Source organism: Phacochoerus africanus, chromosome 3 (genome assembly GCF_016906955.1).
Source record: "Phacochoerus africanus isolate WHEZ1 chromosome 3, ROS_Pafr_v1, whole genome shotgun sequence".
NCBI lineage: Eukaryota > Metazoa > Chordata > Mammalia > Artiodactyla > Suidae > Phacochoerus > Phacochoerus africanus.
Genome location: NC_062546.1, coordinates 1,719,779 through 1,734,608, shown reverse-complemented (window position 1 = coordinate 1,734,608; position 14,830 = coordinate 1,719,779). Strand labels below are relative to the sequence as shown.

Genomic DNA, 14,830 nt, shown 5'->3' with positions numbered 1-14,830 from the left:
CCCCGCTGTCCCCTGGGGGCGGGGTGGGGGGAGGTCGGCCTTGGGACCGCTGCTCGCTTGGGCCAGGTGAGGGGAGCTGCCACCACCATGGATGCGGCCCCTGCTGAGGCCAGAAGCTGCCGCAAAACTGTAGGACTCGTTTTCATGCGTAAGTTTGCCCCACGCAGCAGTGGGAACGTACTCACCCTGCAGGGTACTCCTTGCCGACCTGAACTTCAGACGTAACCGGGGTCCTGCCTCTTAGAGGCCGCCCCACCCCAGCTCCCGGGCAGCCGCCCATGGAGGCAGGACTTCTGGGCTTTGAGGGAGGTCTCCTGGGAGGTGCTGGGCAGCCTGAGGGGGCCCTTGAGGAGGGGTCAGAGGGCATCTGGCTTGGGGGAGGGGCGGCAAGGACAAACAGGGATCCTCACTCCTCCCCCGAGGTGGCTGTCACCGCCCCGTCTCAGGGCTGCTGCTTCGACAGGGCAAATTGCGGTCATGATTGACTCAGAGTTGGGAGCTGGGGGGTCCTGTTGGCGGTGGTGGTGAGCAGTCTCCCCAAGGCCCAGGGAGCCCTGTAAGGAGCCTGGTACAGCCCATCAAGCTCTCGGTCTGCGTTTAAAGCACGTCGAGCCTTCCCAAGTGTGCACCTGCCGCTCCGCATGAGGGTGACAAGAGCCGCAATGGGCCTCATCTCCTCGAGCTCCTGAGAAGCCTTCCAGCCTGGGGAGCGGCAGCCCCGGGTCGCTGGGCGCGGCCTGGGCTGAGGGCTGGTGTGGCTCCGACCGGCCCTTTACTCGCAAACATGCCACGCCGTCCCAGGTCTGCTCACACTAAGTGCTCCGTCTCTGGCCGTGGAACCGCCCTCTTAGGGGAGCAGGGCCCCCCCACCGGACCCGGCCCAGGGCAGGGCCCCATCCAGGCAGAGCCCGGCCCTGACTTGATGGACAGTCTGTTCGGTGTCCTTCCAGCAAATTACAGCTCTAGAGGGCTGTACACAGCGCCTTCGCGGATAAGGGAGAACTGCCGCCAGAAAGCAGTCATTATTCTGGGGACCAAGAGGCCAGTGAAGGGTCTCAGATGTAGGTTCTCACGGAAAACAGATGGAAAGACAGATTAAATACTGACTCAGCTGGATAGGAGCCTTCTAGGTTTGGGGAGTTCATCTGGGGACACCAGCAAGCCGACTGGCCCGGGCTCCCACGTCACCCCGCGCCCTTCCCCAGCCCAGGCCCCTGGACTGTGTGAAATCCTCTCTGGCTCTGTGGGTCCGAATCGGCTGACACACACGTCCGGCTCCTACACCCGAGAAGCTGGAGCGAATGTGGTATTTAACCTTTAAATAGCCTCGTGTGGGTGTGGCTGCCTCGTTGGGTGACCTGGGTGGACCCCACCCAGACAGGGCCACCTGAAGCTGGTGGTCACAGCGGCCGTCCCTCCCCATGCTGGGGACATCCTGGACACTGTGAGAGTCTGGCTTGGGTGGGCACCCCGCCCCCCAGGCACACCCTACCCCTGCCTCCCCGAACCCCCCCTTTCTGCAGAGCCTGCCTTCCTTCCCCCCGATCTGCTGTGCCCACCCCCTGGAGGAGGCCATCTCACACCTCCCCCGCCCCTGGCAAAGGCTGGGTCTGCAGGGGTAACAGCACTTTGCACACGGGACAGCTCATTTGTCTCTGTGAGCTCCCGCTGTCGTGACATGTGGGCAACTGATCTAGCAAAATGCGTCTAAAATGGGTCTTGGTCATTTTAAGACTTTCATAGAAATGGACTCAGAACAGGAGTTCCCGCTGTGGCACAGCAGGTTAAGGATCCAGCGTTGTCTCTGTGGCAGCGCAGGTTAGATGCCCAGCGCAGTGGGTTAAAGATCGGGTGTTGCTAGTCAGATTCAGTCCCAGGCCCAGAAACGTCCATCTGCCTCGGGTGCAGCCAAAAAAGAAAAACAAACTGGAATCATACCAGGCTGTTACCTCTGACAGCTGGCTTTTTTCACTCACCATAATGTCTCTGGATAGTCATCCAAGCCGTGTGTGTCCAGAGCCCATTTCCTTTCACTGCTGAGCCCACACCACCCTTCGAAGGGCGTTTGGGCGGTTCCCAGCCGGAGCCCCTAATCAGGCTGTTAGGAACATTCACTCACCTACAGACTGCGTTTGCATGAACCCAAGCTTTCGTTTCTCCGGGACAGATGCCCAGTGGCTAGGTGGTGCGGGAACAGGTGTTCAGCTGCGTGGGGAACCGCCAGGCTCTTGTCTGGAGTCATGGCGCCACCTCGATTCCCACCACGGGAGCGGCCCGTTTCTCGGCGGGCGCGTGGGCATTTGGTGGTGGATTCTGTTTTAGCCACTGGGCAGGCGAGTGGCCGCGCCTCGGTTGTGGCTTCCCTTTCTCCTCCCTGACGGCGGCGACGGGAACGAGCCCTTCGCACGTTTATTCCCCGTCTGCACAGCCTCCTCGGTGACCTGTCTCTTCATGCCTTCTGCCCATGTTCCAATTAGGTTATTTGATCACTGAGTTTAGAGGGTCCTTTATCTGAGATGCAAGCCCTTTGTCAAATATGTGGTTTGCACATATTTCCACCTGCTTTGAGATCTGTGTTTTCATGCGCTTCTTGGGGTCTTCCGGGGGCAGGAGTTTTTCATTTCGATCCAGTCCAGTTGATCACTTTCCGCTGAGTGGATTGGGCTGGGCATGGCGAGCCCTTCTCCAGCTCTGGGTCCTGAAGAGGGCCTCCTAGGCTTTGTTATAAAGGCCTTCTGGTTTCAACTTTGCGTTCCAGCCGCAGTCCCGTCCAAGCTGAGTTTTGCAGTAAGTGTGAGGCTTACATCACTTATGGACAGAAACCCAAGCGCTCCTGCACCTTTCTTTCCTGAGCTGCCTTCGTACCTCTGCCAAAAGTCAGTTGGGCGTATCTGCGGGTTTGTCCCCGGGTTCTCTGTTACGGTCCAGCCACCTGGGTGTCTGCCCTACATGGGCACCACGCTGTCTGGGTGACCGCAACGCCTAGAAGCCTTGACGTGGGGTGGAAGAGGGCTGTTGGCCCGGCTGTCACCTGTATCCTCCCTGGGGCGGGACTGTGCACTTGGCAGTGGCGTCATACGGCACTCACCCATCTTCCTCATGGCCACTGTGTGGCGTTGTGTGGCCTCCGCCAGCCACCCTGTCTCAACTGCACATCAGAGGTAATAACAGCGCCCCCGGGTGGAGTCCCCCGAGGCTTCCCACACCTGGGCTATTACTCCTGGTGTTGCGCTGATCCATGAGTATTAACTTACTAATGCTGTTAAACCTTCTTACTTAAAATAGTCGCTTCCTGACTCCAGGACCTTCAGTCAGGGACACCCTCACATTACCTGTGACTTGCTTAAAACCAGCTGTCCCGAGTGTCCTGTTCCAGCGCCCCTCAGGTCACCCGCCGGTCTGCTGGGCAGACCCTCTTCCCTGACGGCTGAGCTGGACCTCGGACCTGCATTCTTCTGAATTAGCACAGAAATTGGCCCCGTCTGAACATTGGCAGTTTGCCGGCATCGGGTGGCCGGGGGAGCCGGGCTGAGGTCCGGTGTCTGGAGCTGGGGGGAGCATTGGGTGCAGATGCTGATCTGACCGAGCTGCTCCCAGGAAGGCCTAGTGGGGCAGGGAGCATGCGTGGCGGAGGGGGCGGGGCGAGCTGGGGGAGCGCCCACAACAGAGGAGAAGGCGGGCCGAGGGGCAGGGGGCGCCCTGCAGGTGAGCAGGCTTCCCCACCAGGCCCTCACCCCTGTTTCCCAAGCTGCGCTCCCCAGGGCAGTTATGGGGTGGACCCCAGGGCTGTATGGGGTGGACCCCAGGGCTGTATGGGGTGGATGCAGCGATGCCGGGAGGCCCTGGCCCCAGGCCCGGCTGTTCTCATCAGAGGCCGCCTTCCTGCCTCTCAGGGGGCCTCCAGGGTGCCAGCGCACCTTTCAAAGGCCAAGTTCTTCTCCTTTGAACTTGGCCTCTTCGAGCAGAGAAAGCGACAGATTAAAAATAGCCGCCGGGCTCCCTGACCTGAAGCTTCTCTCCTGAGCCCGAGAACCTGCTGGGAGGAGGCCCGCATCTCTGCTCGAGGCCTCGGATTCCCTGCAGGGGCTCCCAGAGTGAGGGGCGCCTCCCCGAAGATTTGATTAAGGGGCCATGGCAGACACGCAAGCACGGAGCGTACCCTGACAGGGCATCATTCTAAGACCTCCCTGTGGGGTGACCTGCGAGTCCTGAACAGCCCCGTGACACGGGCACTTCCGTTTCCCCGCTTTGGAAATGAGGCAGCAAGGCACAAAACAGTAAGTAGGGACGGGTAGCCGGGAACAGGTGTGTCCGCTCACGGCGCAGAGGAAAGCCGGCAAAGGAAAGGCAGCGTTTATTATCACGGCGCCACATGAGGAGAAGGGGTGTCTCGTGCTCAGAAAACCCAAACTCCTTGAAGGGTTTCAGCCAAGCGTTGCTGAAGGCCAGCAGAGCGAAGGGCATCCCGCAGTGTGTGATGGGCTGGTGCGTGCGTCTCTGATTGGCTGCTAGTGCGGCACCGGGGCAGTGTCACAGGGGTTGACCACCAGTCCTCAGGCTGCGGGCTGCGCGCTCTTGGTCTTCGGGTGGTTAATTTCTTCCACGTGGTGGTGGGCGTAGCCTCTGGAAAACAACCCGGGAAGTGTGTGTCTGCTACCGTTTTCTGGGTGCTTCGGGAGGAGTGATAACAGAGGGTTGGGGAGAGGTCTGTCCCAGGAAGGCCCCAGAGGGTCCTGCGTTACAGGCGGAGGGAAGATTTCAACCAAGGACCTGGCTCTCAAGCTGCAGTGCTGACCGTGGTGCCAAACTGCCCCCTCCACAGCCTGTGTCAGGAGTCACAGCAAATCCATCTGGAACAAGGAGGGGTTTGGGTGAGAGCGTGAAACCGCCAGAGCCGACGTCTCTGTGCTGTTGGCCCCTCCCTGATTTCTACCGCAAGGTCACAGGATGGCTGCTGCACCTCCAAGCATCACATCTAGTATCGGGCAGGAAGAAGCAGGGAAGGGCAGTGTAGCACAGAAACTGTCCCCTGGAAAGCGCATGCTGTGTGTGAGTGCGCCTTTCTCAGGGGTGGGACCATCAGTGGACCCGTCGCCTCCACAGCCCGTGAGTCCACGTCCTTCCTGAGCCTCTTCCAGCTGGAGGTCAGGGTGGCCGTCCCACCTCCTGCCCAGAGGCAGCCAAGCCAGTCTCAGGGCGTCTCTCAAACCTCTCAAGACAAGATGCCTTCATATTGATTGTTTTTTAACTGAAAAAGGCTCTAATTGGGATTCCTGCTTTCCCTAACCCCTTGTAACTGCGTGAGGGCCCATATTATAAATTTTGAAATTAATGTCGCTCTAAAATATTAAATAGCAGAGAAATCTACATGCCGCAAATGAAGTCAAGGAAGCCTTCATCTATATGATGCAGAGCTTTTGCTTAAATAGCTTATTCTATTAGCAGGCCCAGTTTATTTATTTATTTTATTTCTGTGCCAGCGGAGGCCCCCCGAGATTAATGCCATGGACTAATGCACAGATGGTGCCAGATACTTGAAAGTCATCTGAATATTAAGAATTTAAATCTTTAGCCTCAGTGATTTGAGCAGAAAGCCAATTATGGGGCTGAATTAGTTTTCAAATTAAACTGCAATTTAAGGCTTGTGAAATTAATCCTTTAAGGCGCATGGCAGCATTTGTACATGGATTCCTCCGAAGAACGGAGCCTGTGCCTTCCCCCCTTTCCCTGCTGGCACGATTAAGAAGAAGATGTCCAGCATCTCGGGCCGCAGACAGCGTGGCCTGTTAGATACAAATACAAGCTGACGTTCAGTTTCCTTTGTTAAGAAAATTCAAGTCTTCACGGGGGAGAGAGGCGCGAGGAAGCCTGGAGAGAAAGCCCCGGAAGGATGGTTTCCTCCTGTTCTCAAAGCCCAGGGGGTAGGGAGACCTAACTCCCCACCACCACAGATGCTGCGGCGAGCGGTGCCCAGCGGGCACACAGCGGTTACCCCGCCGAATCGCTCCCTCCCCGGATGGCCCAGGCTGTCTCCGCAGGTGCACTGGGGCTGCTGGGTTGGGTGCTCATGGCCGCCTGTGGACCAGACCCACCTGGCTGGAGAAGGCAAGGGGGCCAGGGGGACCTCGGTGCCAGGGTCACACCTTCCCAGACCAGGAGGACGGCACAGCTGCTGAACACTCCTCGGGCACCCAGCCATCCTGCGCCCTCACTGCACCCGGGGGAGGACGGCAAGCTGATTAGCCGAGGCCCAGGGACCCACCCTGCCCGATGCCTTGCGTGAGCGAGTGAGGTCATGGCCATTGGCCGCTGCCCATCTGGCCACCCCCCAGAGCTGGGCGTGGGGTCCAGCCACCAGTTCTAGGTAGCCTTGCTGCAGACTGTGAGGGACACCCAGGCATTAGGAAAGGGAAGCCACGACCAGGGCAGGACAGCGGGGTCAGAAAGGGGTGCTCTCAAGTGTAGGGGGGCCTGGAGCACAGGACTGTGCAGGGGCAGAGCAGCGGGCTGCCTGGGCTAGAGCCTGGCCCCCAGCTCAGCAGCATCCCTGAGGGCTCGCTGGGTGGGCCGGGGCAAGTGGGGCTAGAATGTGCCCAGACAGCAGGCAGAGGCCACCTCCTCCAGGCAGCCCTCCAGGCCTCAAAAAGGGGTTCCTTCTACCTCCGCCCTGCCCTCCCCATGCCTGTCCTAGGACAGAAACGAAAATCTCTGAGCCTTGCTCACTTCCAGGGCCTTGACCACTCCGAATTCACCAAGGGCCATTTCCACGGCAACCCTGCCCCTTGGCCTTCAGGCTCAGAGCAGCGCTGACGCGGGTCACCTGATCGCAGAGTGGCGGCCATGAACCCACTGGGTTTTCAGAACCTCTGCTTCGTTTTTTGTTTTTTTTTTTTTAGGAAACCAAATTGTGATTAAGGATGAAAAAAAAATCCCATCAGTTACCTTCTTTCTTTTTCCTCCCTTTCCCCAAGTAGCATTTTCTTCCTGATAATTGAGTGATGCGCTTTGGAGGAAGTTTGGGAGACAGAGAGAGAGGGTCGCAAAGAAAACGCAGTCTCTCTCTGGCGGGTCTCTCTCTGCCCCAGTGTGTGGTCACTTTAAAGAGCACAGTTTAGGAGGTCCCGTCGTGGCGCAGCAGAAACGAATCTGACGAGGAACCGTGAGGTTGCAGGTTCAATCCCTGGCCTCCCTCAGTGGGTTAAGGATCTGACGATGCCATGAGCTGTGGTGTAGGTCGCAGATGCAGCTCAGATCCCACGTTGCTGTGGCTGGGGTGCAGGCCAGCAGCTGTAGCTCCCTTTCGACCCCTAGCCTGGGAACCTCCACATGCCACAGGTACGACCCTAAAAAGCAAAAAAAAAAAAAGAACAACAACAAAAACCACGGTTTAGAAGGCAGAGGGTTTTCCAGTTTGCTGTATATCACAAACATTTCAAGTGTCACGTAATGTTTATCCCTCCAGGGTATCTGCATGGCATTGATTTTCCTCCAGGGTATCTGCATGGCATTAAACATCCCCGTCGTGGGGACATACCAGTCTCCTCAACCCCACCCACTCCACCAGGCAGGCATTCGGTACCATTTACATGCTGATTTTGCTCCCGGTTTGCCTGCACTGCTAGATGTGAGCATCTCAGGTCAGGGACTTGACTTTCGCTTTTTTATCGGAGCCCACGTCAGTCCGCGAATGCTTGTGCAGCGTCAGAGAGAGTTCACACTTTCTCCCTGCGGTTCCCCCAACAGTGTCATGGAGATACTGCCCAGCCAGTGGGGACAAGCAGGTCCTGTGTGTTCAGGGCGTGGCGTCAGCCACCATCACTCGCTGGGCAGAGACAGGAAGGCAGGCAGAGGACTAGGGGAGCTTCGTGGTGGAGGGGCTGTGGGCCTGGGGAGCTGGCAGTGGGTACCTAGAATGGGGTGTCCTGTGTGACTGACTGGGGCTACGGTTCAGCTTTTCTGGTAGATTTCCTTGTAACCTGTGCCTGATGACTGTCGTAGAAATGTCCCCTGGTCTGGCCACGGTGGTTCTTTCTATGTTCCGTCGGGTTTTGTCTCCTTGTGAGCCTGGTTGGTTAAGTGCTGTGCCTTGCGGTGGGAAAGTGGAGCCGTGACTAGAAGCTGTGTAAGGCTCTCTCTTCCCTATGGGGGATGACCTTTCCACCCTGGCAGGGACTCTGCCGATCACAGCTTCTTAGCGTAAGTCACCGTGGTTTGAGCTCTGCTCCACCTGCTGTGAGGGTCCCCTTCCTGGCGTGTGCCGCGCGGCTGGGTCCCAGCCGAAGGATGGAGCATTTTCCAGGGCTCCGCCAGCCCCCGCGGCGAGCCCTAAGCTCCCCGTGAGTCTGCTGCAAGCTCCCTGGAGCTCTTCTGCTGTCAGAAGCCAATTGTGGAATCAGCAGGGACCTTCAGAGAAAAGACGGCGCCACTGCTGGGTCCTCCTTCTCAGCCCCCCACCCCACCCAGGTCTGTGCCACTGGCATCTCTCCGGCGCCTTTTAAGAGACGTTTTTAATTCACGATGTGTCTGTAGCTTTCCGAGTTTTCCTTAGGAGGAAGATTGGTTTAAAATAACATTGTCCACCACTTGCTAAAGACAGAACTTCCCAAATTTCTCTTAAGTACTTAATGCCTCTGGGGAAATTCTACCGATAATTAAATTCATTTAAATTGGGTTTGCACACAATTCTTTGAGACTATCTATTGCTTGAAGTTAGGTGGGTGTATTTGATGAATTTTTTCTAGGCTCTCAAAACGCGGAAGTTCTATATTTTCCTCTAGAAGACACTCACTAAAGACATAGTGAGGCGTTCCTGCTGCGGCGCCATGGGATCGGTGGCATCTTGGGAGCACGGGGACGTAGGTTTGGGCCCTCGGCCCGGCCTGGCCCGGCCCAGTGGGTTAAAGATCCGGCATTGCCACAGCTGAGGCTTAGGCCGCAACTGCAGCTCGGATCTGATCCCTGGCCCAGGAACTCCATATGCTGTGAGGAAAAAAAGAAGAAAAAAAAAAAAAGGCGTATTGAATGAATTAATGAGTGTCCCGGGGGTGCCCCCTCTGGGCCTGATTGCAGCCGGTTCTCCGCGAAACCGGCAAATGAGCTGGCACCCCGACTGTCTGCCCACGCTCCACACGCCTGCTGCCTGCAGTCGCTGTTCTTTTTTCTTTTTTGGTGTTTGTGTTGTTAGGGGGGGTCTTTTTGGGGGTCTGCATCCACGGCATGTGGAAGTTCCTGGGCCAGGAACGGAGCCCGCTCCGCAGCAGCCCTCCGAGCCACCGCAGCGGTGACATCAGATCCTTAACGCTTCGCGCCGCAGCAGGACTCCTGCAGCCTGTGTTCTTCACGTGTCTTAAAATTGTAAACGTGGAGTTCCCATTGTGGTTCATTGGGTTCAGAGCCCAACATAGTGTCCATGAGGATGTGGCCTCGCTCAGTGGGTGAGGGCTCTGGCGTTGCCGTGAGCTGTGGTGTAGGTCGCAGACGCGGCTCGGATCCCGCGTTGCTGTGGCTGTGGTGGAGGCCAGCGGCTGCAGCTCCCATTCGACCCCTAGCCTGGGAACCTCCACAGGCCGCAGGTGTGGCCCTAAAAAGACACTGTAAACTTGACAGTCCCCTGCTGAAACTGGTTCCCTGTGATCTTAGAGGAAAGTCCGGAGTCCCCACCACGGGCGCACCCACCTCCAGTCCCATCCGCCCCATTCCTCGACTCTGAGCTCTTCCCAGGGCCTTTGCCCAGAGCCCTCCTCCCCCGCCGCCACCGCCCTCATCGACCACGGAGGCCTTTCCCTGCTTCCTCCCTAGGACCCCCCAGCACACCAGTTTGCATCTGCATCCCGGGCATGTGGTCTGACTCCCTCCACGGTCACCGGCTGGGAGGCAGTGGGACCCTGTCTGGTGTTCGCATCCAGCACCCTGGGCACAGAGCCCGCTGTCTGCCCACAGCCAGTGCTCAGTCAGCACCTGGGGCTGCAGATCCCCGTGTGCCGGATATCATTCCGGATAAAAGGAATGAGCCTTGAAAACGTCAGGTTCAGTGAAGGAAGCCAGACACAGCCACACAGTGTGACTCCATTTCTAGCCCGTGTTCAGAAAAGGCCGGTCTGCAGAAACAGAGGGTAGACGAGTGTCGCCAGGGGCTGGGGGATTGGGGGGGGGATCTGAATGGATACAGATTTCTTTGCAGCGATGGAATATCCTGCAGTTAGATGCGTTTTAAGGACAGTCGCAGAACTTCGTTGGATATTCTCAAAACCCCTGGCTTGTGCTCTTTAAAAAGTGAATTTTCTGATATGTCTGTGGATTCAGTAAGCAGGCGGGAGGGCCTACAGGCCAGGTGCTTCTCAGCCTTCCTCTATTGGGGGTCCAGCCCGCCCAGGATGGGACTTCTGGTCTTTCAAGAATGAAAAGTCTGGTCCTGAGCCCCTGCCTGAGGGTTTGTGGACGAGGATAGATAAACCTATGCCCTGTGAAGAGACCCCCGCCTCCCTCTCTCCCTGCTTTCCCTTCTGTTTTCATAAAACGCACCTACCTTGAGACGTTTTTATTCAGGAAAAGCTGAAAGCTGACTCAGATCCCAGTGGGCCCTGGACAGCGCACGGTCCCCAACCTGAGAACAAGGCCCTGAACTAAGAGCATGCAGATGGGGACAAGCGCCCCATGCCCCAGCCTCCAGTGGCAGGTGCCGGGCTGGGGGCCCGTGTCGGTCAGAACTCTGGGTCCCAAGTGACGGAAACTCAAACTAAAAGGGCCTAAAGCAAGAGTGAAGTGCATTGATTGGCTCAGGTGTGAAAAATGTCTGTGGCTACCTTCCCCTCACCGTTACTGTGAACCTAAAACTGCTTTATTTTTAAGGTATTAATGTTTTAAATATATAGACATCACCTTCAGGTGCAGCTTGACCCAGGGGCTGCCCAGGAAGAGGTGGTCACCAGAGCCCCTCTTGGCTTTTTTTCCCCCGAGATGGCCCGACCTCAGTCCCCTTCTTTGTGGCCCCAAACGGACCACAGTCCCCAAGCTCACACACTGACCCACCAGCATCCAGGGGCAGAAAAGGGTGCTGCTTTCCCAGAAACCCCAGCTGTGCCTCCTTGATCCAGGCTCCTACTGGTGACCCCATCACCGTGGCCGGGGGGGGGAAGTCCTGATCCAGCCAGGGCGCCCCACAGTGGGGAAGGGGGTACGCCGACAGGAACCCCAGATGCTGCTCTCAGAAGGCGGGGGGTGTGGACTCAGCCCTCACAGGGGCGAAGCCGGCGCTGCTGGGGGGAGGGGTGGGTGGCTCACCAAACCTGGGCTCTGAACCCAGGTGATCACGCATCCCACGTGCCCCCCTCCCCCGACGCCCGGCATCCCCTCTGAGGGGGGTCTCCTGCCTCGCCTTCGCCCTCGAGCCCCTTCTGACATGCGGCCAAGTTGCTGCCTCCTGCATCCTGCGTGGGAGCCAGAGCCTCGGCCAGCACTGCCCTTGACGCCCTGGGCCCTGTGGCTCAGGGTGGGGCTGGTGGCAGAGGGTGAGGTGAGCGCTGGCTTTTGAGTCCGAATTGCTGGCTCTGCTGCCCCCGGTGGCTCCTCCAGGGCCTCTGTCCACCCCACCGACGGCACCAGAGCAGGTGACCTCAGAGACGCGAGCTCAGAAGGAACTCCTCCACAGCTCTGGGCGCGGTGTCGGGGCGGGGGGGGGGGATGTCTCCTCTCCTTGGCTGGGTGTCCGGCACCGGGGCGGGGAGGGACCTGCCCCGCAGGCAGCCTCCAGGGAGATGTGTGGCCGGCGGGTGAGGTCTGCCGGGCAGTGGTGGGGTGGCAGGCGACCCCGTGCAAGCTGCCGTCTCTGTTCCAGGCACTTACGTGATGACGGTCACGGCCAACGACGCTGACGACGGCACCACGGCCAACGGGATGGTGCGGTACCGGATCGTGACCCAGACCCCGCAGAGCCCCTCCCAGAACATGTTCACCATCAACAGCGAGACGGGGGACATCGTGACAGTGGCCGCCGGCCTGGACCGCGAGGTGAGGGGGCCCCCGGGCTGGGGAGCGTGGCCTCGCCCCTGCAGCCGGCACGGGAGGGCTGGCCCCGAGCCCCTGGCCTCGGAGGACCTCCGAGCCCCAGGGTGGGCCTCTCCCGTGGGGCCCGGGACGTCCGTGTCCTGTGCTGCCCGAGGGAGACAGGCTGAGCAAAGCAGCCCTTTGGGCGAATCACCGAGCTGGTCCCAGAGCTTCCAGAACAGGCCCCTCTGGCCTGCATGGGGCCCGCGGGCTGTGGTCATGGCAGGACCCAGGTCTGGAGGAGCTCGAAGGACCCTCTGGGAACCTGAGCACTGCACCTGCCTGGAGCACCTGCCCCGCCCCCGCCCCGGTGGCCGTCCTGCTGAGGCCCAGCGGTGCCCTCAGATGGGGTGGGCAGCTCTTCTCACCAGACCAGGCGTGGTTGGAACGGCGCCCACTGACCCCTGCTGGCACCCGGTGCTGCCTGCCTCCCTGCCACCCCTGGGACCCCAGAAGGCTGGCACCTCTGTTACCACCTTCCTCCTCCCTCCTGTGCCTCCATGAGTGCCGCCCCCTCCTGCCCAGAGCCAGACCTAGAAGGAGGCCGTCGTGGGTGTGGGTGGGATGGGGACGGGGTGGAGGGGACTCTCCCACCAGGAACAGGGCGTCCCCCCCGAAAATGGGTCACCCCTCTTGGCTGCCAGACCCAGTCCCCCAGACGAGTGTCGCCGCCCCCTCTGGCCTTGCCGTCTGGTCCCCTGTTGCTCTGCGTCTCCAGGGAGGAGCCCGCACTGAGCTCAGTAAACGGGGGTTGGTCCACGGCCTGAAGCAGGCGCTTCCCAATAGACTCTCTCTCCCCGAGAGCTCTGCCAGCCTGGACCTCTGGGGGGCCACCTCCACCTGGGGCTGGGGTCTCCTTGCTGGGGGTTGCTTTGTGGGGCCGAGGCTGGCAAGGAAGGGACAGATGGTCCCTTCCCTGACTGAGTCTCCACATCCAGTGATGCTGGCAGGTTGGGGAAGCCATGGAGCCAAGACTTCAGACTCGCCACACCTGCCAGGACTTGTCTCATCAAGTTGTCGCCCCCACACCTTCTGGATCCACACATGCCAGGCCGTGGCCTGGCAAGTGCCACCTGCCTACATCCCTGGGAAATGCACAAGGCAGCACCCATGTGGTGGGTGGGACAGAGGGGCCAGGGGAAAGGTAGTCTGTGCATCTGTGGCTCAACGGGAAGCAGGGTGGCCTTGGGGTCCATGGGGACTCGGGCTTGGCTGAGCAGGGGACAGCTCTGAGCATCAGCCACAGCGCCTCCTGTCTGGGATGTGGGCGCGTGCGGGGTCAGGGGAGATGCGGGCAAGGTCACCCCTGAGCAGGAGCACGTGTCCCGTGTGCTTCTGCCTGACTTAGCCAGTGTGGACAGAAGTGCTGTGTGTTAGATGATGGCTCCGCCCAGGGCCGGGAGTGGACGTGCTGCAGTGGTCGCGTGTGTAGCAGTGGATCCCGTGCGTGGGCAGTGGATCCCATGTGTGGGCAGTGGATCCTGTGTGTGGGCAGTGGATCGTGTGCACAGGGTTATTGCTGTGAGCAGATGAAATCTAACGATCGAGAAATCAGGGGAGGCTTCTCAGAGGAGGTGGCCTTGCTCTGATCCTTGAGGAGCTGATAGAATGAATGGTATTTTGTCCTCTTTGGGACTAAGGACCTGGATTTCCTGAACGCTGCACACACGTCTAACTTGTTTCGAGTAATCACAGATGCCACTCAACACTCTCACTTCCTTTCAATCAGAACATTTCACGGAGTGCCTACTTTGTGCTCGAAACCGCCAGGGGTGCTTGGGGAGACAGAAGCAAACAGTGCAAGGGGTGTCCCTGCTTGTGTGGGGCTCACTTTGTGGGAGGAAGAAACGGACAAGGGAGACTCCCCACGAGCCAAATCAGCTCTGGCAGCGGCGTGTGTTATAACGAGACAGGGTCACGCGCCGTCCACAGGGGGCCGGGATGGGGACGGAGCGGTCAGGGAGGCGCCCAGGAAGGGTCCCTCGCTGGTGTGCCAGGGCTGGCGCAACAGAGGACACCTCTGGGGGCCCAAAAGCGGGAAGTGCATCCCCTCTGAGTTCTCAGACCCGAAGTCCAAGGTCCCAGCACGCCTGGCCCCGCCGTCCCCCGCCACAGGGACGGACCCCACCCCTGCCCAGCCATCCTCCACCCTCTGCCGCCTGGTGACGAGTGTGGCCGCCAGGCCCAGGAAACAGAGGCGGGGAGGGGCAGTACCAGCCGGCGTCTGTCGGCTGCGCAGGAGGAGAGGCATTCGGGGGCCTCTGGCCAGAAGCGAAGGGGCGGGCTCCAGAGCACCTTCTAGAAGTTGGCAGAGGGAGAGGCCCACCCTTGGACGGCTTGTGGGGGTCTGTTCCCAGTGTGTATGTATCTGTGAACAAGTGGCAGGTGTGGGCACAGGGACAGAGCCCAGGCCGGCTGCCTCCCAGGAGCAGGAGGCGGAGGGAGAGACCCGGGGATCTCGAGGGCATCCACTACTTGCTTCCCGTTCTTTCGTGAGTGATGCGGAGTCGCCGCCTAGGCAGAACCTAGACGCCAGGCCCCCGGGGACCCCACAGTGCCGGCCGGGCACCCACCCTGCACCTTAGCACATCTGAATCCGGGTAACAGCATTTCTTTCCAGATGAGAAAGCGAGGCTGCGGGTTCCTCTGCATTCCCTGGGGTCGCAGAGTCATGGGGGTCCCGGGGTGTTGGAACTCAAGAGAGGCTCTGCCCCAGGGGCCCAGGCCCACCCCACCCCCATGCCGGACCCTCTGGACACCAGCAGGAGCCGGGATTCACGCTGGGGCG

General features: G+C 59.5%; 1 protein-coding gene across 1 annotated transcript in view; it reads left to right on the top strand.

Moving 5' to 3' along the window:
- CDH4 (cadherin 4) overlaps positions 1–14,830 on the top strand; it is a 491,209-nt gene that overhangs the window by 436,133 nt on the left and 40,246 nt on the right. Inside the window, exon 7 of the mRNA XM_047770730.1 lies at positions 11,834–12,006. Within this exon, the coding sequence (XP_047626686.1) occupies positions 11,834–12,006 (173 nt within the window). The remainder of the gene's footprint in view (positions 1–11,833; positions 12,007–14,830) is intronic.